The sequence below is a fragment of the Sus scrofa genome, chromosome 2 (genome assembly GCF_000003025.6).
Source record: "Sus scrofa isolate TJ Tabasco breed Duroc chromosome 2, Sscrofa11.1, whole genome shotgun sequence".
NCBI lineage: Eukaryota > Metazoa > Chordata > Mammalia > Artiodactyla > Suidae > Sus > Sus scrofa.
The window spans coordinates 71308659-71330520 of record NC_010444.4 but is presented as its reverse complement, the minus strand read 5'-3'; the positions used below and the strand labels follow the sequence as shown (position 1 = coordinate 71330520).

General features: G+C 57.6%; 2 protein-coding genes across 5 annotated transcripts; one reads left to right on the top strand and one right to left on the bottom strand.

Moving 5' to 3' along the window:
- On the bottom strand, nt 1300-6745 carry PRR36 (proline rich 36). The gene is made up of 6 exons (XM_021083899.1): nt 6020-6745; nt 5181-5455; nt 4966-5065; nt 4626-4738; nt 2376-4532; nt 1300-2170 (listed from the first exon to the last, which is right to left on the bottom strand). The coding sequence occupies exons 1-6, from the start codon at nt 6685-6687 to the stop codon at nt 1659-1661; spliced, it is 3825 nt and encodes a 1274-aa protein (XP_020939558.1). The 5' UTR covers nt 6688-6745; the 3' UTR covers nt 1300-1658.
- On the top strand, nt 12296-21117 carry LRRC8E (leucine rich repeat containing 8 family member E). Of its 4 annotated transcripts, none has more exons than XM_003123182.4 (3): nt 12296-12399; nt 16248-16390; nt 16992-20024. In XM_003123182.4, the coding sequence occupies exons 2-3, from the start codon at nt 16253-16255 to the stop codon at nt 19245-19247; spliced, it is 2394 nt and encodes a 797-aa protein (XP_003123230.1). In that variant the 5' UTR covers nt 12296-12399; nt 16248-16252; the 3' UTR covers nt 19248-20024. The 4 variants fall into 4 exon arrangements, with proteins under 4 accessions (XP_003123230.1, XP_005661319.1, XP_020939552.1 ...); XM_005661262.3 differs by lacking the exon at nt 12296-12399 and adding an exon at nt 13866-16047 and having other exon boundaries at nt 16992-21117; XM_021083893.1 differs by lacking the exon at nt 12296-12399 and adding an exon at nt 13866-15911.

Below are 21862 nucleotides of genomic sequence, written 5' to 3'. Positions count from 1 at the left end.
CCACCCTTAGAGAAGGAGGGCCCAGGTAATACATTTCACGCAGGGGTCCTTGGGAAGAAGGGCCTGAGCTGGGGCTTAAGGGGTCCTAGGTCAGGGTGATTGGACTGTGGGAGGAAGGGCAAGGAATTCTGATTGGAGGAGACATTAGTTGGTGAGGACTCTTGACTCTGGGGCACAGGCAAGGATGCCTGCCTGGAGAGGCTTGGGGAGGACACTCTCTGGTGGGGTGAAAGGTGAGGCCTATGGTTGGGAAGAACAGAGGGACAGGGTGAGGGCATCTGGAGGACAGCGGGCAATGTGAAGACTCCCGATTCCCCGCCCAGCCTTGGGAGAGTCCACGCAGGAGGCAGGGAATCCTCTTCATGAGTGCTGGGCCTAGCTGCAGGCCTGCCTTTTGTTTTTTTTGTTTGTTTTGTTTTGTTTTGTTTTGTCTTTTTGCCATTTCTTGGGCTGCTCCCATGGCATATGGAGGTTCCCAGGCTAGGGGTCTAATCGGAACTGTAGCTGCCAGCCTACGCCAGAGCCACAGCAACGTGGGATCCAAGCCACGTCTGCAACCTACACCACAGCTCACGGCAACGCCGGATCGTTAACCCACTGAGCAAGGGCAGGGACTGAACCCGAAACCTCATGGTTCCTAGTCGGATTCGTTACCAACTGCACCACGACAGGAATTCCCAGGCCTGCCTTTTGCACTGCAGCCTCCTTGGTGAGAAGAGAGCTGTGTGCCCTCTTAGGAGGCCCTGAAAGGACCTGAGATGGCCCTTGGTCTCAGGCCACCCCTATCTCCCTCCTCTACTCCAGGGCCTGCAAAGTAAGGGGGTGCATGCACACTGTGAGGAGGGACCTCAGGAACGGATCCCCCACCCTTGCCTTGGATCCAAACATGCCCTTCCCATACATCTTCCACCTACCCCTAGAAGTGCCTGCCGCTACCCTGGAGGAGTGTGGGAAGAGCTTAGTCAATTGGCCGTGCCACACTCATTCATTTGGTCACAAAGCCCTACCTGGACTCCTCCTGCACCTAACCCTGCTGCCAGAACTTGGGTGTGAAAACGCCTAGGTTGTCACACATGGGTGGGTGTGCTGCGCTGGATCATGGGAACTTGGCAGCCTCTCCTCACACGCCTCTATTCTCGGTGGAGAAAACGCACGGCCGCAGTGTTCTGGAAGGCCTTCAATCAGAGCTTCAACCTGCTCTTTCTTTTGCATAGCTGCCAGCACCACCTGGCCCAGCACCTCGCACCGCCCCGGAAATCCGCTCCGCAGCTGAAAGCCATCAGCCCGCGACGCAAAGGCGAAAGTAAACAGGCTTCAGTGTTTGGGCTTTATTGCAAAGTTGGGCTGTGCGCTGTAGACAATACACTGGACACCAGACAGGGCCTTGGCCGAGGGAGGGACCGGGCTCGAGGTGAGCGGGAGCGTGTCCTAGGCTAAAGGGGCAGGGAGTCTCAAGAGGAGGGCCTTAGCCAAAGGTGTGGGTGGGTCGCGAACCTGGACCAAAATTCTAGAGCTCTAGGGGACTGAGGCCAATCCACAAGGGGCCCGAACTCCGGGAGGAGGGGAGGGGTAAATCTAAAACAAAGAGGTGTAACGTGTAACCTGAGGGGCGGATCCTAAGCCAGGGGTGGGGTGGGCGGGCGGGGCTAGGGTCTGCCTCAGTGGAAGGTCTCCACCTCCACTACGGTCCAGTCACCCTGTGGGGAAGCCACATCGTCTGGGGAGAAGCTAGTGACCGAGGTGATGCTGGCGCGGGACTCGTCCAGGGGAGACAATAGTTCAGCCCAGCGACCTAGTTCGGCCTCACTGAGGGCACTACGGGCACCCCCCGCGCTGCCGCCACCCCCTGCGCCCCCTGGGCCACCGCTGCTGCCACCCGGGGCACCCTCGGCTGCAGCTAGAAGCAGCGTCCGGCTCAGCAGGTGCTGAACCACACTCGCCTGCAGCGCCCCCAGCGGCAGTTCGCCCAGGCGCGCCGGCTTCGCGCCCCGTGAAGCCGCTCCGGCCCCAGCCGCAGTCGCCGCCTTTGCACCGCCTGCGCCAGGCCCAGGTCCGGGATCCAGTGCATCTGTGGCGGAGGTCGCCGACTCTGGTCCTTCAGCCTCGTAGATGGTGCACAAGCCGTCAGCAGAGCCCGACCCGGCCGCAGGAGACCAAGGCAGGGGCGCTCCTGTGGGGAGAGGCGCCTGGCTGGGCAAAGGGAATGGCAAACGGGAAACCCCGCCTCTACCACAAAGAGCACGCCCCTTCCCTCAGCCCCGCCCCAGACCCAACTGCCCCGCCCCCGAGCTGAGAAGCCTCGCCTCCGACCTCGCCCCCTCCCATCCCCAGACCTCGCCCCTCCTACTGTTCTGCAGGGTCTAAGGGCTGAGTACCTGGGGGGCCGCGGATGGCCAGCGGCGGAGCGGAACCCCGGCTCCAAGCAGCCGGGTGGCAGGCGGCGAGTTCTGCATCGGCAGGCGGGGAGGATGCAGCGCCGCCCTCCGGCCCACTGTCGTAGCCGCGCAGCTCCTCCGGCGTACTGGTGGCACTGCTGCTGTGGCCCGCCAGGTCCGGGCCACTCAGCGTACTGGACGGGCTGCGCGAGGGCGGTGGAGGTGGGCCCGGAGCCAACGCCAGGGTCAGCCGTGGCCCCGAGATTGGAGCATCGGGTCCCGGGGTTGGGGGCCGGCGTGGGGCTTGCAGAGGGGGTGAGTCAGGGGGAGAGGGAGGGGCCTGCAAGGGGGGCAAGGCCAGAGACGAAGGAGCCCGAGGAGGGGGCGTGGCCAGGGGAGAGGGTGGGTCTTGCAGAGGGGGTGCAGCAGGGGGAGAGAGAGGAGCTTGCAGAGCAGGCGAAGCACGGGGAGAGGGAGGGGCCTGAAGAGGGGGCAAAGCCGCAGGTGGAGCCCGCGGAGGGGGCGTGGCCATGGGAGAGGGCGGGTCTTGCAGAGGGGGTGAAGCAGGGGGAGAGAGAGGGGCTTGCAGAGGAGGTGAAGCACAGGGAGAGGGAAGGGCCTGAAGAGGGGGCGAAGCCGCAGAAGGCGGAGCCCGCGGAGGGGGCGTGACCATGGGAGAGGGCGGGTCTTGCAGAGGGAGTGAAGCAGAGGGAGAGAAAGGGGCTTGCAGAGCAGGTGAAGCACAAGGAGAAGGAGGGACCTTCGGAAGGGGCATAGCCAGGAAAGAAGACGTGGTCTGCAGAGGGGGTGAGCCCAGAGAAAGTGGAGCCCGCAGAGGGGGCAGAATCTGAGAAGGAGTGGCCTGTAAAGGGGGCGTGGCCAGAGAAGATGGAGTGTGTGGAGGAGGCACAGCCAGTGGAGAGGGAGGGACCTGCAGAAGTGGTGAGGCCAGAGATGAGGCTTGTGTAGAAGGCGTGGCCTGAATAGAAGGAGTGGTCAGAGGTGGGGTCTGTAGCAGAGGAGTAGCCAGAGAAGACGGCGATCCTAGAGGGAGAGGACCCTGCAGGGGGAATGTGATCTGAGGGGCAGAGGACTGAGGAGGGGATGTGGCCAGGGGAGGGTCCTGTGTGGGAGGCGTGGTCAGTGCATGGGGCGTGGCCTGAAGAGGTGGAGATAGAGTAGAACAGGTCAGAGAAGGGGGCGTGGTCAGAACGGAAGGAGCCTGCAGAGGGGGTGTGGCTAGGGGAGTGGGCGTGTTCCTCAGAGATGTTCCTAGAGATAGAGGGGTTTGTAGAGGGGCAGTGGCTGGTGGTAGAGGACTAGACAAAGGAGGTGTGGCCAAGGGAGAGGGTAGAGCTGGAAACGGGGGTAAAGCCAAAGAAGCCTCAGTGAGCGGCTTACTCTGCAGAACTGGTGAAACTGATGGACAGACTGAAGTCAAAAAAGTGGCCGTGGCCAAGGAAGAGGAGGATGCCTCGGGAAAGGATGTACTCAGGTGTGTGGGTGGAGCTTGCAAAGGGGGTGTGGCCGGCAGAGAGGGGCGGGTCTGCAGAGAGAGTGGGGCAGAGGAAGAAGGAGGAGCTAGCTCAGGGGGCGTGGCCAAATGAAAGATAGGGGCCGGGGAAGGGGGTGTGGTCTGTGGAGAGGGTGGGAGCAAGCCCTGCACTGGAGCGGCAGTGATTCCGGGAGGCATTGCGGTGGGACAGGGAAGAGAGGATATGGCCAAAGGAGGAGTAAGGCCCTTCACAGGAGCCGCGCTCTTTCTTGGGGGTGTGGCCTGCGGAGGGCGTAGAGCCTGCAGTCCTTTGGACTTGGGTTGCGAAGGATGCCCCAGAGCCCGAGGTGTTCCAGTCTGCGAGACCCCGGAGCGAGCTGGGGAGGACAGAGGGGTGGCGGTAGAGCCCACGGGGCGCGCAGTTGGCCTTTGGAGGCCTCCACCGGCGCTGGATCTCCTCCTGGCGGCAGGGCTCGACTCTGGGGCGCTGCGCTCTGGAGCACTGCGCTCTGGGGCGGTGCTCACTGATTTCCTCGAAGCCTCAGTCGGGAGTCTTGGCCGGGTACTCGGAGCTGCCCTGGGGACACCCACCTCAATGCCCACAGCCCGGGACCGACGGGAGATGGCCGGAGAGGGGATGGCTGGGGTGGACCCAGAAGAGTCTGGGGACAAAGAAAAAGGCCAAAGGGTCACCGATCATTCTAGGCTGGTCCCCCTCATAGCCCAGGAATTTCGTTCCTCCCCATGTCACATACCTTTCCGTGCCCCGGCACTCAGGGCACTCCTTCTGGGCGCTTCTGGGGCTTTTCCTCTGGCCACAGATTCCTCAGCTGGGGGCCGGAGCCCCTTCTGCCCTGGGGAGCCTAGCCTGGGGACAGGAAGGGGTGCGCTCAGGGCAGGGTCCCAGCTCCTTGCTTCATCTCCCTAGCCTACATTTCCCCATCTATGACTGTGGCATATGCCCTCTGCCAACCAATAATAGCTTTCACCAATATGAGCCTAGTAACGAACAACTGCTCCCACACACTAATTAAAACATTCCAGATGAAGACACTAACCTTTGCCTAAGGGACCAGGGGAGAGGGGGCATGTTACCTGGTAGGTCCACTGGCACGCCCCGGGCTAGAGACACAGCTTGAGCCTGGGGTCTTGGCAAGGGCTCGCTCCCCTTTCCCAGCTCCTGGGGGTCTGGAGGCTGTAGGGAGAAGGCTAAGTCAACACAGGTGCCCCGGAAAGAAAGGGTAGGCTGGGGCCTCAGAGGATCGGGGGCAAGAAGATGGGATCAGAATGGGGCAAAGAGGCTGGAGTACCTGGGCTTCGGGGGCCTGTCCCAGCGCTCCGCGTTTGTCCCACCCTAGGGGAAGCGTCCGCGAGAGCAGTTGCCCGGATGCCACCAGCTCGCTCTGCAAGAGGCCCTCGCCCTGCAGCTCCCGCTGCTCCCAGAACACGGAGAGCCGCGCTGGTTACTGGGGGAGGGGGTCGTGGAGATCCAGGGGGCCTGGGGATCGGAAGGCCAGGAGAGCGAGAAGCCGGCGTACGACCGGCCACCCCTGCCCTGGACTTGTCCCTCTTGTCCATACCGCACCTGATGAGGAAAGAGATCAGCATCCCAGGTCCTGGACAGCTACACTGCCTGCAGGAACCTGGGTCTTGGCATCTCTCAGCTCCTTCCCCAGCGTCGCCACCCATGGGTGCCCAAACCTCCGCCTATATCCACTTCCCACCCACCCGACACTTATCAGCGCAGCTGCTCACCGTTGTCCCTAAGTCCCACCCTCACCGCTTTCCTCCAGGCCCTGCCTGCTTCAGCCCACCCTCTCCCCCGCCTCTGCTCCCTCTCGGGACCGAGACGGGAGATTCACCCCACCACCACCACTCGCCCCCTCAGGGACCCTGACCACCAGGGTCGAGACAGGTGGCTGCCATAGGTTCTAGATGAGGAGGACGGGAACGAATCTCGGGTTCCCTCGCCAACCCCCAGCGCCGTCCTGGGCTTCCTGGAGGGATGCAGGCACCTGCCAGGAGGAGGAGCGGCCCCGGCTGCCCGCGAACGGGCTCCAGGAAACAAAGAGCCGCGTCCGGAGCCCGTCCCCTCCCCCAGGCTGGGCCCTGGTCTGCGGCGCCTTCCACCTGCTGGCGCCGAGCTCACCTCTGGCTCCGGCCTCCAGCCGCTCCACGCTCGGTCTCCTGGGGTGGGGCCGGGTAGGAGCGCCGCGGCGGCTCTGAACGGAGGACAGACGAGGGGAGGGGGCGGAGGGCGGCGGCGCGGGGAGGCGGGCCAGCCCCTCGGCCGCGGGCGGGGGAGAAGGGGGCGCGCGCGCAGGATGCAGACCCGGGAGGCGGAGGCGGCAGCGCGCTGAGTAGTGGCGGGGCGTGGGGGGGGGTGGGCAGTGGGCGTAGGAAGGAGGGGCAGCTTCCCCGCGGCTGCGCCTGAGGACCCCAGACACCCAACCCGATGGGCTTCGTGTGGGGAAATTCCTTGGGGTCCCGGACCCAGCCTAAACCCACCTCCCCGTCCACTCTCACACACACACCTGCCCCAGCCCCCACCCCAACCACCTGGCGACCAAGGCCCGCCTGGACGCGGATAGGCTGGGCCCTGGCAACCAGGGGCGGGAACATCGCGCCTCGTGCCCAATCGTCCAATCCAGCAGCTCGGTGTCCCCGGCCAGGTCCTTGCCTTAGCGACTGTAGAGGCGGGCACCCCAAGGTTCCTGGGACTTCTGTTCCCCTCCTACCCAAAGGCTTTTCGCAGACCCTAGGAAACCCCCTACCTGGTTGGGCTGGGGTGGCGGAGGACAAGGCAGCTCTGGGCATGTAGGAGTAGACCCCAGATTTGGGGGAAAAGAGGAAGAAAAGAAAGACAAGGGGGAGAGATCGAGGATGATGAGAGGTGGTCCAACCTTCTGCAGGGCAGAGCACCCCCATTCTCCCAGGTCGCATGAAGTCAAGTCAGCAAAGCATCTTGGCAGAGCCCGGCTTGGGGGAGAGGAGATTATGGGGTCCTGGGGTGTAAAAACAGGTGCCTTAAAGGAGCGGACAAGATCTCATTCGAAGTTTCCCAGCCCAGCCAGAGGGAGTGGAAGATGTCATTTTAGTGATACACCAACTGGTGCAGGGGCCTCATGGAGGACCTGGATAGGGGACTGTAGCATGGAGGGGGTAGAAATGTGAAGAGGAAGGGAGATGGCCTTCCTCAGGCCCCCTGAGCCTGCTGACAGTTCCAGGCAACCTCCTGTGCCTGTGCTTATACTCACACTGTGCTTTCTGCCCCCAAGCCAACTCTTCCCAGACTTTTAGCCACCCACAAACCCTTCCAGAAGAGCCAGCTCCCTTTGTCCCAACCCTTACCCCATCTGTCTCTTTCTCAAACACATACACACACAGAGCAGCAGCAGCTCATGCCATCTGGATCATCCCAGGGAGCTTCTGTGTACAGGAGAGGGAAGGATGGCACTTGGTACCTGGGTGAACCTGTTGTGATTACCTAGGATGTGGCCAGAAGCAGGGGTTTGGGTTTTCTTGACTCAGGAATTGTTCCTACAGCTGAATTTGGTTTTGGGAAGGAAGACAGACATAAAGGGCAAGGTCAGAACTGAATATCCTGCTTGGCCAGTGGAAGCCAGTGTTTAGAACACATTCTCCCCATGAACCCTCCTTCCAGTCTGAGAGAGGCACCTCCACAGCCCCAAAGGGCACTGCCCTCTGGATTGGATCATTCTAGATCACCTGTCTTCTATGTGCAAGGGTCCTTCCAAGGCTACACTGAACCCATCCTGCATTTCACTGGGATCTGGACTCTCCTCTCTTGGACCACTCTACAAACTTGGTCCATCAACAGGAAATGGGTTAGGAGTTCCCTGGTGGCCTAGTAGATTAAGGATCTGGTATTACTGCTGTGGCTCAGGTCACTGCTGTGGCTTGGACTTGATCCTTGGCCCAGGAATTTCTGCATGCTGAGGGCGCAGCCAAAAAAAAAAAGAAAGAGGAGTTCCCATCGTGGCGCAGTGGTTAACGAATCCGACTAGGAACCATGAGGTTGCGGGTTCGGTCCCTGCCCTTGCTCAGTGGGTTAACGATCCGGCGTTGCCGTGAGCTGTGGTGTAGGTCGCAGACGCGGCTCGGATCCCGCGTTGCTGTGGCTCTGGCGTAGGCCGGTGGCTACAGCTCCGATTCAACCCCTAGCCTGGGAATCTCCATATGCCGCGGGAGTGGCCCAAGAAATAGCAACAACAACAACAACAACAACAAAAAAGACAAAAGACAAAAAAAAAAAAAAAGAAAGAAAGAAAGAAAAGGGGGATGAATTACATAAACCAAAGTATGCCCTACAATAGAATACTCCTCAGCAATAGAAAGAAGCAAACTGATGGAGTTCCCTGGTGGCACAATGGGTTAAGGATCTGGCGTTGTCACTGCTGTGGTGCAGGTTGGATCCTTGGCTCGTGTTGGATCCCTGGCTTGTGTTGGATCCCTTGCCTGGGAACTTCCATATGCCATGGGCACAGCCAAAAAAAAAAAAAAAAAAAAAAAGAGCTAATAGACATTAGAAACCAGGAAAAATCTCAAAAACCTTCTGCTTAATGAAAGAAGACACGCACTGCATGCACTGTATGATTCCATTTATACAGCACTCTGGAAAATGCAAGCTAATCTATAGTGACAGAAAGCAAATCAGTAGTTGTTGGGGGCTGCTGGGGGAGGGAACCACCCACTGTAGCCACTCTGATTCCTGAACCTCAGAAACCATGGGATATAATAAATGCTTAGGAGTTCCTGTTGTGGCGCAGTGGTTAACAAATCCAACTAGGAACCATGAGGTTTTGGGTTTGATCCCTGGCCTTGCTCAGTGGGTTAAGGATCTGGCATTGCCATGAGCTCTGGTGTAGGTCGCAGATGCAGCTCGGATCCTGTGTTGCTGTGGCTCTGGCGTAGGCCAGCAGCTATAGCTCCGATTAGACCCCTAGCCTGGTAACCTCCACATGCTGCAGGAAGCGGCCCTAGAAAAGGCAAAAGGACAAAATAATAATAATAATAATAATAATAATAATAATAATAAATGCTTATAGTCTTAAAGTGCTATGTTTCGGGACAATTTGTTACACAGCAGTAGATTACTACCTCAGGCTCACAAAACCTTAAAAGCTGGGTGTTGGAGTTCCTGTTGTGGCTCAGCAGTAATGAACCCGACTAACATCCATGAGGTTGCAGGTTCTATCCCTGGCCCTGATCAGGGGGTTAAGGATCCGGCACTGTGAGCTGTGGTGTAGGTCACAGACTTGGCTCAGATCCTGTGTTGCTGTGGCTGTGGCGTAGGTCAGCAGCTGCAGCTCAGATTCTGCCCCTAGCCCGGGAACTTCCATATGCCGTAGGTGTGGCCCTAAAAAGCATAATAAACAAACAAACAAATGAAAGCTGGTTATTGAATATCAAATGTTGCTGAGAACATGGAGACAACTGAACATTTGTATACTGTTGCTGGGAATGTAAATTGGTGCAGTCAGGGTGATTTCACTTATATAAGGTTCCCAGAGGATTCAAATTTCATAGAGATGGGTGGTAGAATGGTGGTGCCAGGGGCTGGGAGACAGGAATGGAAATTCAAGTTCAATGGGGACAGAGTTTCAGTTGTGGAAAATGAAAAAAGTTCTAAAGATGGATGATGGTGATAGTTGCACAACCCTGTAGTATATACTTAGTGCCACTGAGCTATACACTTAAAAATGGTTTGGATGGAGTTCCCTGGTGGTACAGCAGGCTAAGGACCTGGCACTGGCACTGCTGTGGCTTGGATTTGACCCATAAGCTGGGAGTGTGAGGAAAAAAATATCTAGGATGGCAAATTCTTTGTTATGTGTGTGTTTTACCACAATTGTTTAAAAACTTTGAGTAGTATCGATGTGGGAATGTAGAGTGGTTGGGCTTTCTGGAGGACAACTGGAAAGCATTATATGTGTGTCATTCCACCCAAATACCTGTATCTGCGGCAGGCACTGAACAGACCTCTCTGGTTTCCCTGGGGACCCAGTCCACACAGGCAGGGAAAGTCAAAAGTGCCAGGGCATTAATTCGCCCTCCATCCCCCTCTCCAGAGCTGCCTTCAGCCATGACAGACAGGAGCTGGTGCATCAATGCTTCAACTCCCTCACCTCTTAGGTGGAACCACTTGGAGTTGTGTCTTCCACCATCTCCCCGGCACAGTGGAGCCCCAGCTGCCCATATTGGCAGCCTGCTCCTGCACCCTCATTAATGCAGCCTTGTTAACCCTTCCCTTCCCCATTGCCTCTCATTCATGATTCCTGGGATCACTTTCCTGAGAAACTGTTTGCAAACAATTCCCTGGCTCAGGGTCTGCATCTCCAAGAGCCATACCTAAGGCAACACCTTAAGCATCCATCTTTTTTTTTTTTTTTTTTTTTTTTTTTTTTTTTTTTTTTTTTAAGGGCTGCACCCACAGCCAATGTCAGTTCCCAGGCTAGGAGTTGAATCGGAGCCGCAGCTGCCAGCCTATGGCACAGCCACAGCAACACCAGATCTGAGCTGCATCTGTGACCTACCCTGCCACTCATGGCAACACCGGATCCTTAGCCCACTGAGCAAGGCCAGGGATCAAATCCACGTTCTCATAACTACTAATTGCCTTCATTATCACTGAGCCACAACTGGAACTCTAAACATCCATTCATTCTCCAGACCACACCTGCAGCATGCAGAAGTTCCCAGGCTAGGGACTGAACCCAAGCCACAGCTGCGACCAGAACCACAACAATGACAACACCAGATCCTTAACCCACTGAGCCACCAGGAAACTCCCATCCATCCATCATTTACTGGCTGCCACGGTGGGCCAGACACCATCCCAAGGGCCTTGGACACTGCAGGGAGGAGAGACACGTGGGCTTTGATCCCAGGGGCCTCGGAGACTCTTGCACAAGTGTGCCTTCAAAGCAGTGTGTGTCAGGACATTCATCCCTGCATATAGCTGGAAACGAACCCCGAGGGTGTGGATCTCAAGGAGCTTCTTCCGAGACTAGGGGAGAGGGAGAAACTATTCATTCCCAACGGCCCTCGGCCCTTGCTACCACTTCACTTCGCCCTGCTATGTTATATACATGGCATTTGTCACAAACTAACATCTTGTTCCTTATTTGCTGGCATTCTTTTTTTTTTTTTTTCTTTTTGGGGCCACACCTGCAGCGTGTGGAAGTTTCCAGGCTAGGGGTCTGCAGCTGCTGGCCTACACCACAGCCACAGCAAGCAGGGATCCCAGCCGGGTCAGCGATCTGCACCACAGCTCACGGCAATGCCAGATCCTTAACCCACTGAGCGAGACCAGGGATTGAATACAAGTGAATTCTAGTCACGTTCTTAAGCCGCTGAGCCACAATGGAAACTCCTTGTTTGCATTCTCGCCTTCTCTCTCTGTCTCTGTCTCTCTCTCTCTCACACATGCACACCTGCTAGTGCAGAAGCTCTGAGAGAGAAGGTAGCCTCACTTATCTGGTCTAAACAATAAAGTTTGTCTTTGGGCGGCCTTTGGTGGAGCCCATAGGGACTTCTCCAAGGATCATGCCCACTGCAGGTTTCACAGAGGAACCTAAGCTTCCTGGAGGGGGGGACTCAACCCTCCAGGTTTCAGACTGTCTCTAATCTGGTGAACTTATGGGTTTCTTTTCCCCATGGGAGAGGAGGTCTTACTCTTCCACCTGGTCCAGGTTCCCTCTCCCTTGAATTTTGTAGACAGAGCACATCAAGGCCGAAGACTTAGTGAAGACCCAGCTCAGGCTTCCCAAGGTGGGAGGCAGTCGTGGCGGGAGAGGAGGCAGTGTCTCCTTTAGAAAAGCTGGCCTCCCAGAGCCCTCTGATCCCTGCGCCCAAATCCCCGCCCCCCAGGACCTGAGAGCAGCCCACTCCCTCTCCTCCCTGCTCCCCGCCCCCAGGTTGGGGAGAGCTGACCTCAAGGCTGGGCAGGGCAGCCGGCTGGGTGGTCAGAGTAGGAAGGGGGAAGTGCCCTGCCCTCCCTTGGAACCTGGTCCCACGTCCCTTGATTAAGTCTCAAGGCCAGGTGCCTACACCTGGAGCGAAGAGAGGAGAAGAGGACTTCCACGCGTCCCTAACAGATCTGCACAGCCTGGCTTCTGTAAGGGTGTCCACAGGTTGGCTTTGGGAGCCGAGCACCTCCAGCCCCACCTCAGTTTCCCCGTGTCAGGTCCGCCCCACTGCAGCGGAGCCCAGAGTTCTACGGTTTCCTGCTCCTCCGACCAGCGCCTTGCCCACCTCCGGGACATCAGAATTAGGATCGTCTTCCTCCCGCGATCCCGCAGTACCGGGAGTCTGGGGGCGACCTGGGAGCGGCTGAAGGGAGGCGGGGACGGGACGGCTGGTGGGCGGGGCGAAGCGGGGCGGCTCCCAACTCACATCCCGCCCTCCCTGACTCACCCGGCCAGGCCCGGGAACTCTGCGGGAGTCCCGGCCGCTCCGCTCCGCTCCTGGGGACGCAGGAGTTGGAATCCGCGTCTGGCCCGTGCGGTGAGTAGGTGGCTCTCCGTCCCTGAGGACGGCGTGGCGGGGTGAGGATCTGGTCCACGGGAGGACCGTCCCAGGTGCGGCGGGCACTGTGATCTGAGCCCCACGCCCGTCTGGGGCACAGAAGGAGCTGGGGGTGGGGTGGGGGGCAGAGAAAGGCCCGGCCCTGGTCAGCCCAAGGGCGCCTGTCCAGGGAGCCCAGCAGGCCTGGCCAAGGACGGAGTGAAGATCAACAGGCTGAAATCAACCTGGGGGTCTTGACCACGTCCTCTGCTCTGGGTTCTCCGCTGCTCAGCGGCTTCTAAATCATCCTTGTGTGCCCCTCAATTCCCAGAAACCCTACCACTTGGTGGGGGGGGTTCACCAGACTGTCCCTTCTGGGACTGTTGAACGTCAAGACTCCCCAGACCCTCCAGTCCCGGCAGGGCCACTTGGAAAAGTATAGGTAGGGAGTCCCCAGGCCTGGGGCCCAGAACAGGATCTGCTACTACCGGGCCACCCTCCCCCACCCAGGCCACAGTTTCTCCTTTGTGTAAGTCAAATGTTGGACCTTGTGCCTTCTAAGGCCCACTTCAGGGCTGACAGCTGTCACCATTTCTTCTTTGCTTCTTAGCATGGGCTGTGGGTGGGGGCTGGACCAGAAGCACCCCCCATTGCCATGTGTTTAGAGGAAAGCTGGGGACTTGGGGAGGGCCTGAGAGTGAAGATGCAGGGGTGAGGCATGGGTGAGGCATGGGTGGGTGGAGCTAAGGCTGGATAGGGGCCCTATTCCAGGCCCTAGGCTGACAAGGACATCCTAGCCTGTGTGCCAAGCCAACATCCCCCCCCATCTCTTCTCCACCATAAGGAACCCCCTTCTGAGGTTCTTTTGGCAAAGATGCTTCATCTCAGCCAGACGTTCTCACTCAACATGGAAAGAGCACACACAATCAGACAGAACTGACGTAGGGGTCTGGCCTTGAATGCCTGTTGTAGCTGTGACACCTTGAGAGAGTTATTTCACTCCTCCGTCTGGAAAAGGAGGGTCCCAACATCCATGCTCCCAGAGTTGGGGTGAAAAAAAAAAAAGAAAGGCACTGAGTGGGGGTTCCCACTGTGGCTCAACGGTAACAAATCAGACTAGTATCCATGAGGAGAGGGATCCTCCATCCCCAGCCTTGCTCAGTGGGTTAAGGTCCTGGCATTGCCGTGAACTGTGCTGTAAGTCACAGATGTGGCTCAGATCTGGCATTGCTGTGGCTGTGGCATAGGCCAACAGCTGCAGCTCTGATTCAACCCCTAACCTAGGAACTTCCATATGCTGTGGGTGCATCCCTCATTAAAAAAAAAAAGAAAAAAAAGAAGAAGGCACTGAGGAGTTCCCACTGTGGCACAATAGGATGGGTGGCATCTTAGGAGCACTGAGATGCAGGTTTGATCCCTGGCTCAGCACAGCGGGTTAAGGATCCAGCATTGCCACAGTGGTGGCATAGGTCACAACTGCAGCTTGGATCTGATCCCTGGCCCAGGAACTCCATATGCCATAGGGTGAGCGGGAAAAAAAGGGCAATGAAATGGTCTGGTAGCCATAAGCTCTCTGCCCCAATCCCCCATGAAGCCTTTCCCCGAGCCCTGCCACCAGCCATGTTCAGACAAAGAGTGGGGCAGGCTTGTTTCTGGGAAAGCTTAATGGCAGGTTCAGGATGATCAAGATTGAGTCATGGAGACATAATAATAACCCCACGTCAGTCTCGGATGCTGTTGTGTATACACCTTGCTCTGCGGGAGCCTCTGGGCCATCGGCTGGGGACCCTGGGTGTCTCTGCCTTTGGTAGCAGACCTGGGATGGCCAGTGGCAGAGCTTCCACCAGTGTGAGATGGGTCCTAAAGGATGGCAGGGACTCCTGGGCAAGAAGTTGGTTCCTGCCCATCTGTGGAGCATTTCTGCTGCAGCCCCAGAGTTCCCATTCTCAGGTGAAGGAGTTGAGCAGTGTCCCTCACAGGGACAGGGGGCCAGAACTAGAAGAGCAGATGGCTGGCTCCCTGGTCCTGGGTCTCCCCTTGGCTTAATGTGTATTTGCACTTTGTGCACACTGGTACAGATGTGCACACTCCAGAATGCCCTGAGGATGTCCCTTTTGATGGCTCCAATTTGCCCCCCCGGGGGCTGTTGAGCTGCCCTAAATGTGTTTTTCTATCAGATTCCCCACTGACTGAATCTGTGATGCGCTGGAGCATCTTTACCGGGCTTGTAGTTTAGGACAGACCGTGATACTGATTGTGAGGGATGGGCCACTGGGTGAGGGATTGTGTGCTCTGTCTGTGCACCCCCTTGCGTGCGTCTATGCTGGGTGAGTCAGAACCTGAGTCAGGGGGCTCCCCTAGACCGGGTGTGGGCAGGTGTGTCCCTGTCCCTTGCGTGCCATCCCCCATAGGGAGGTAGAAGCCTCTTACAGGATTAAGGGGTGTGGCGGATTACCTGCCTCAGCCTAGTGGGCAGGCCTGCGTCCTATATCCCTGCCCCCTCTTCCACCTTTTCCTCACTCCGGAGTAACTCTAAGGCCTTTAAGATTTCGGGAACCAAAAAGGAAGTCGTGGAGGTGTCAGCAATTGGCTGAGGTGTGGGACAGAGACCAGTTTCCCCCTGGAGGTGGGTGGGAGGCTGGAGGACCAGCTGGTGGTCCAGATGCCTCCCTTCCTTGTCCAGCCTGCACCTAGTGACAGGCTACCAGGACAAGCATAGCAGGCTCCAGGAAATCTGGGTGAGAAAACAGGGGCTGTGTATTGGGGAGCATGGATGCTGGGCTGGGGGGGGTGATGAGCACCAGCCTAGGAGCTCCCCACAGAGGCTTAGGGGGCTTGCTGCCTCCCTTTCCTTCCCCCTGCAGCCTTGGGGAGAAAGGAGGAGGAGGCTCTCCAGCTGCCTGTCTGAGAGGGTGCTGTCCCAGCTCGTGGTCCACGCCCCCGTGTGACTTGGGCCTGGCTGTCTGTATCTGGAATAATGATACCTTGGTCTAAAATGAAACCCAGGGACAGACAGAGTGGGCTGACCGCCCAGGAGCCTGGCAGCCCAGCCCTGTCCCAGTCGTAGGTGTCACCCTGGCCTCTCTCCCTGTGGGTTTTCTATTTCCCGATCCTCTGCCCCTTGACCCGTCCTGGCACCCCCCCCCCCGCCACTGCCTCTCAGAACCCAGATCTCTGTTTTCTGCCTCAGATCCTGGGCACTAGTCCTGCAAGAAATCCAGGTGTCCTAGTCATTGCCACCCCCCACTCCCCTAGGGCTGACCAGCCTTCAGCTTCGTCACTCCCTGCCCCTGGGGCCCGTAACCAGAGCCAGGCTGCAGCCGGCTTTTCCGGTTGGAGGTTGGAGGTGGTGCCTGGAGCGCCCCTGAAGGGGGTGGGGGGGCCCACGCCCCGGAAGTCCTGAGCCACTGGATTCTCTCTAGCCCAGTGGTGGAGGGAGCCAGGGCTGGCTGCCTGGATCCCCGTATCTGGAGTCGGAGAAGCAGAGCAAGAGTTTCGGATTGGCATCAAGGGTGGGAGGAGATGCCTGGGCTCCAGGAGGAGGCCACACTGGCAAGCTGTGGGGTGTGGGCCCCAGGGACCGCCCCTGCCGAGCTCTGAGAGGGCAAGCAGAGTCAAATGGGGGCAGGGGTCCCAGTGAGCAGAGTGGTGAGGACCGCAGCTGCCTGGCTCCGGGTGGGGTGGTGGGGAATGGAGGGGAGCACACACTTGTGGGTACTGCCAGATTTCAGCGGGGCACAGCGCAGATTGGAAGCCGAGGCGTGTGTCTGACTCTTCGGGGGACACGGCACCAGGCACCCTTTCCTGAGGGTCTCTCTCTGCACCCTCCGTTCCGCACTCTTCCATAGGCGGGATGATTCCGGTGGCGGAGTTCAAACAGTTTGGGGAGCAGCAGCCCGCCTTCAAAGTGCTCAAACCTTGGTGGGACGTACTGGCCGAGTACCTCACCGTGGCTATGCTCATGATCGGGGTCTTCGGCTGCACCCTCCAGGTAAAGGGGCGGGGCGGGGGCGGGGCCTGGTTGGGGGCGGGGCCTGGGATCCCGGAAGTCTTCCATTATCTCCTCACGGTTCTGGAGGCTGGCGGTCTGGAATCCAAGTGTTGACAGCGCTGGTTTCTTCCGAAGGCTGTGAGGGAGAATGTGTTCGTTCCATGCCTCTCTTCTAGATTCTGGTGGCCTGAGGCATTCCTTAGCTTGTAGGTGACGTTTTCCTTAAATCTTCGTAGCATCTTCGTGTGTCTCTGTCCGAATTTCTCCCTTTTACAAAGCACAAAGTCCTACTGGGTCAGCACCCACCCCAATGACCTCAACTTGATCACATCAGCTCTGCAAAGACTATTTCCGAACAAGACAACCATCACAGGTATGGGGGTGAGGACTTCAACATCTTTTCCAAGGACGCAATTCAACCCAGCTCTTTTTTTCAGCCGAAGTCCAATGCCCAGAGGTTTACTGACTCTTCCAAAGTCACAGCCAGCTGGGGACAGTTGAGGATCAAATGGGGTCTCTCCCGCCTTCCGCCTGTTCCCCTCCTTCAACTTCCCAGGCCACCCAGTTTCTTCACCCTCTTTCACCCTCTCCCCCTCCCCAGGTGACGCAGGACAAGATCATCTGCCTGCCTAGCCATGAACTCCGGGAGAACTTATCAGAGGCCCCATGCCAGCAGCTGCTGCCCCGGGGGGTCTCTGAGCAGATGGGGGGCCTACGGGAGGTGAGCGGCCTCAAGAACAACCTGGACCTGCAGCAGTACAGCTTCATTAACCAGCTCTGCTATGAGACGGCTCTCCACTGGTACGCCAAGTACTTCCCCTACCTGGTCGTCATCCACACGCTCATCTTCATGGTCTGCACCAGCTTCTGGTTTAAGTTCCCCGGCACCAGCTCCAAGATCGAGCACTTTATCTCCATCCTGGGCAAGTGTTTTGACTCGCCATGGACCACGCGGGCCCTGTCTGAGGTCTCTGGGGAGAACCATAAGGGCCCCACTGCCGCTGCTGCCACCGGTCGGCCAGCAGTGACCGTGGCAGCCACGGCAGGGCCAGGGAAGGCAGGTGAGGGTGAGAAGGAGAAGGTGCTGGCAGAGCCTGAGAAGGTGGTGACGGAGCCACCAGCCGTCACCCTGCTGGACAAGAAGGAAGGGGAGCAGGCCAAAGCCCTGTTTGAGAAGGTCAAGAAATTCCGCGTGCATGTGGAAGAGGGGGACATCCTGTACACCATGTACATCCGGCAGACGGTGCTCAAGGTGTGCAAGTTCCTGGCCATCCTGGTCTACAACCTCATCTACGTGGAGAAGATCAGCTTCCTGGTGGCCTGCAGGGTGGAGACCTCGGAAGTCACGGGCTACGCCAGCTTCTGCTGCAACCACACCAAGGCCCACCTCTTCTCCAAGCTGGCTTTCTGCTACATCTCCTTCGTGTGCGTGTACGGGATCACCTGCCTCTACACGCTCTACTGGCTCTTCCACCGGCCCCTCAAGGAGTACTCCTTCCGGTCTGTGCGGGAGGAGACGGGCATGGGGGACATCCCTGACGTCAAGAACGACTTCGCCTTCATGCTGCACCTCATTGACCAGTATGACTCGCTGTACTCCAAGCGCTTCGCTGTCTTCCTCTCTGAGGTCAGCGAGAGCCGCCTGAAGCAGCTCAACCTCAACCATGAGTGGACGGCCGAGAAGCTGCGGCAGAAGCTGCAGCGCAACACCCGGGGCCAGCTCGAGCTGGCCCTCTGCATGCTCCCGGGGCTGCCTGACACGGTCTTCGAGCTCAGCGAGCTGGAGGCGCTGCGGCTGGAGGCCATCGGTGATATCACCTTCCCCCCGGGCCTCTCGCAGCTGGTGAACCTGCAGGAGCTCAGCCTGCTCCACTCACCCGCCAGGCTGCCCTTCTCCTCGCAGATCTTCCTGCGGGACCGCCTGAAGGTCATCCGGGTCAAGTGCGAGGAGCTCCGTGAGGTGCCCCTCTGGGTTTTCGGGCTGCGTGGCCTGGATGAGCTGCACCTGGAGGGGCTCTTCCCCCCAGAGCTGGCTCGGGCAGCGACCCTCGAGAGCCTCCGGGAGCTGAAGCAGCTGAAGGTGCTGTCTCTGCGAAGCAACGCTGGCAAAGTGCCCGCCAGCGTGACCGATGTGGCCGGGCACCTGCAGCGGCTCAGCCTGCACAACGACGGGGCCCGCCTACTGGCCCTGAACAGCCTCAAGAAGCTGGCGGTGCTGCGGGAGCTGGAGCTGGTGGCCTGTGGGCTGGAGCGCATCCCGCATGCCATCTTCAGCCTGGGCGCGCTGCAGGAACTTGATCTCAAGGACAACCACCTGCGGTCCATCGAGGAGATCCTCAGCTTCCAGCACTGCCGCAAGCTGGTCACCCTGCGGCTGTGGCACAACCAGATCGCCTATGTCCCTGAGCACGTGCGGAAGCTCCGAGGCCTCGAGCAGCTTTATCTCAGCCACAACAAGCTGGAGACACTGCCCACCCAGCTCGGCATGTGCTCCAGCCTCCGCCTGCTGGACGTCTCCAACAACGGACTACGCTCCGTGCCAGCAGAGCTGGGCCTCCTCCAGAACCTGCAGCACCTGGCTCTCTCCTACAACACCCTGGAGTTTCTGCCCGACGAGCTCTTCTTCTGCCGCAAGCTGCGGACGTTGCTCCTGGGCTACAACCACCTGAGCCAGCTCTCACCCCAGGTGGGGGCCCTCAGGGCCCTGAGCCGCCTGGAACTCCAGGGCAACCGGCTGGAGGCGCTGCCAGAAGAACTGGGCAACTGTGGGGGGCTCAAGAAGGCAGGGCTCCTGGTGGAGGACGCCCTTTACGAGGGGCTGCCAGCCGAGGTGCGGGACAAGATGGAGGCGGAGTGAAGCCAGGGAGGGGCAGGTTGAGGTCCAGGCCTTCCGGATGCTACCACCCCAGAATCTCTACCATTGTCTTCAAGGGAGGTGGTGAGCAGGCCCGGGCCAGGAGACGAGGAGCAGACATGTCAGGCTGGTGGAGCCCAGGCAAGATCGTGGGACTGGTTTGTCTGGGAGGCTGTGGATTTGGGGTGGAACATCCTGGAGGGATTAACTCCGTCATGAGAGTCTCAAACCAAAACCACACCTGTGTCTTTGGCTGGCTGGCCTGCCCCCAGCCCTGGGCCAGAGCTGCTACTCTACCCCCACCTCCCACCCCCAGATATTCTAGCTCAATCAATGCCAATGATGGGGGTGGGGCTCATCCCAATGGGATTTCAACCCTCTCCCCCTGACCCAGACGACTTCCATCTAGTATTCTCTCCCAAGGAGGGGACACAGACGCAAGGGACCAGCTACTCCCGCCCCATAATTTTGATGCTAATCCCCTTTCTATAAGTTGTTTTCTACGGACACGTGAACTCAGACGAATGGTTTTCATATTTGGCTATGCATCAAAAACAATATCCCCAAAACAAAACATCCCAGGCTCCACCCCTGGAAGACTGACTCAGGAGGTTTGGCTGGAGCCCAGGTACTTGTCTGTAGATATAAGCATCCCAAGTAATTCTGATGAAGATGGGCCCAGGCCTGTGTGTTGGGAAGTGCCAACCTTCAGAACAGATCTCTGGATGTCTAAAGCAGGAATTGCAAACTTTTTTTTTTTTTTTTTTTTTTTGGTCTTTTTGGGATCGCACTCGTGCCATATGGAAGTTTCCACACTAGGTAGGGGTTGAATTGGAGCTGTAGCCACCAGCCTATGCCACAGCTGCAGCCACTCAGGATCCAAGCTGTGTCTGCGACCTATACCACAATGCACAGCATCACTGGATCCTTAAGCCGCTGAGCAAGGCCAGGGATCAAACCCACAACCTCATGGTTCCTAGTCGGGTTCTTTAACCATTGAGCCACGACAGGAACTCCGAACTTTTTTTTTTTTTTTTGATCCCTAGACTCTTTGAGAAATCTGATGAAAGCTGGGTACCTCCTTTCTCAGGAAAATGTTCACACAGATATGTGAAAAGTTCTGCAAACAACTTCGGACGGGAGCTCCCTGGTGACTCAATGGGTTGAGGGACTGGTGTTGTCACTGCTGTGGTTCAGGTTGCTGCTGTGATGTGGTTTGATTCCCTGGCCCCAGGAAGTTCTGCATGCCATGGGAATGACAAAAAAAAAAAAAAAAAAAAAAAAAAAAAAAACACACAAAAACTTTAGGCAGTCAACAGATTCCCCCAGGTCCCCTAGGGAGCTGTTTATGGACATCCTAAAGATCATGGACCCCAGGTTAGGAACACCTGTTGTAGGAATTCTCTTGTGGCATAGTGGGTTAAGGATTCAGCATTGTCACTGCAGTGACAGGTTGCTGATGTGTCACAGGTTCAGTATCTCCTTCAGGGAACTTTCACACACTGCAGGTGTGGCAAAAAACAAAACAAAATAAAAAACCCAAACAAACCTGCTGTGGAGGGTACATTTTCCTGAGGACAGGCGGGGACTTGGATCTTCAAATGTTCCCTAAGTGGGAGTTCCTGTGGTGGCGCAGTGGTAACGAACCCGACTAGTATCCATTAGGACGCAGGTTCCATCCCTGGCCTCGCTCAGTGGGTTAATGGATCTGGTGTTGCTGTGGCTGTGGCATAGGCCGGCAGCTATAACTCCGATTAGACCTCTGGCCTGGGAACTTCCATATGCAGGTGCACCCTAAAAAGTCAAAAAAGAGTTCCCTCTGTGAAGCAGGGTATGCTGTTGGGTGCTTAATAAATAATACTAATTATGAGAACTATAACTCCGATCTCTTGTGTCCACTCCTCTCTAAGCCTTTGGTTTCACCAGACCAAGTACAGGCAAGTGGTGACAGACATGTGCCAGAATCAAGGGTATATGTTTTTCTGTACTGGTAGCAGAGGCAGAGAGAGCTCTGCTAACTAGAAAAAAATCAGTGGCATCCTTTGCCTAGCTTTTTTCCCTGGAGAACTGCTCTTCCTTTACCTTCCCTGTTATTCCCCTGGCTCCATAGATTTGGATCTGGTCCACCCAAAAGTTGTCACCAGAGGAGTCCTTAAAAGCCTTTAAAGCCCATCACAGTGTTCCTGTGCCGGAGCCAGCAGGGCAATGACACAGCCTGACCAACCCTGGCCTCCTGAGATCGCCACCTCCGTGGAGTCTGCAAAATGCGAGCCTCCTCCTGGCACCAGGGAGAAGAGGCAAGCTCTCCAGCGGGACCTGGGGTTCCAGATGGGGACATTTCCCCAGCACTCTTCAGATCAGTTAAAGGCACAAAGGCGCCTGGCAGACGCATCTAGCCTCAGGGCCTATTTTCTGCATTGTCCAGGATGGAGGCAGAGTGAATGAAGGAAGCCTTAAAATGTCCCACAGAAGTCTGATTTGGTACTCTCTGCCCTTGTCCTTGGCTCCCGTTGCAGAGATCAGGAGTCACGCTGCTGGATTCCCAGGGCCCCGACAGTAGCCTGAGCCTTACTCCGCCCCTCCTGCAAGCCCTCGGCCAACCCTGAGCCTGTTGAAAT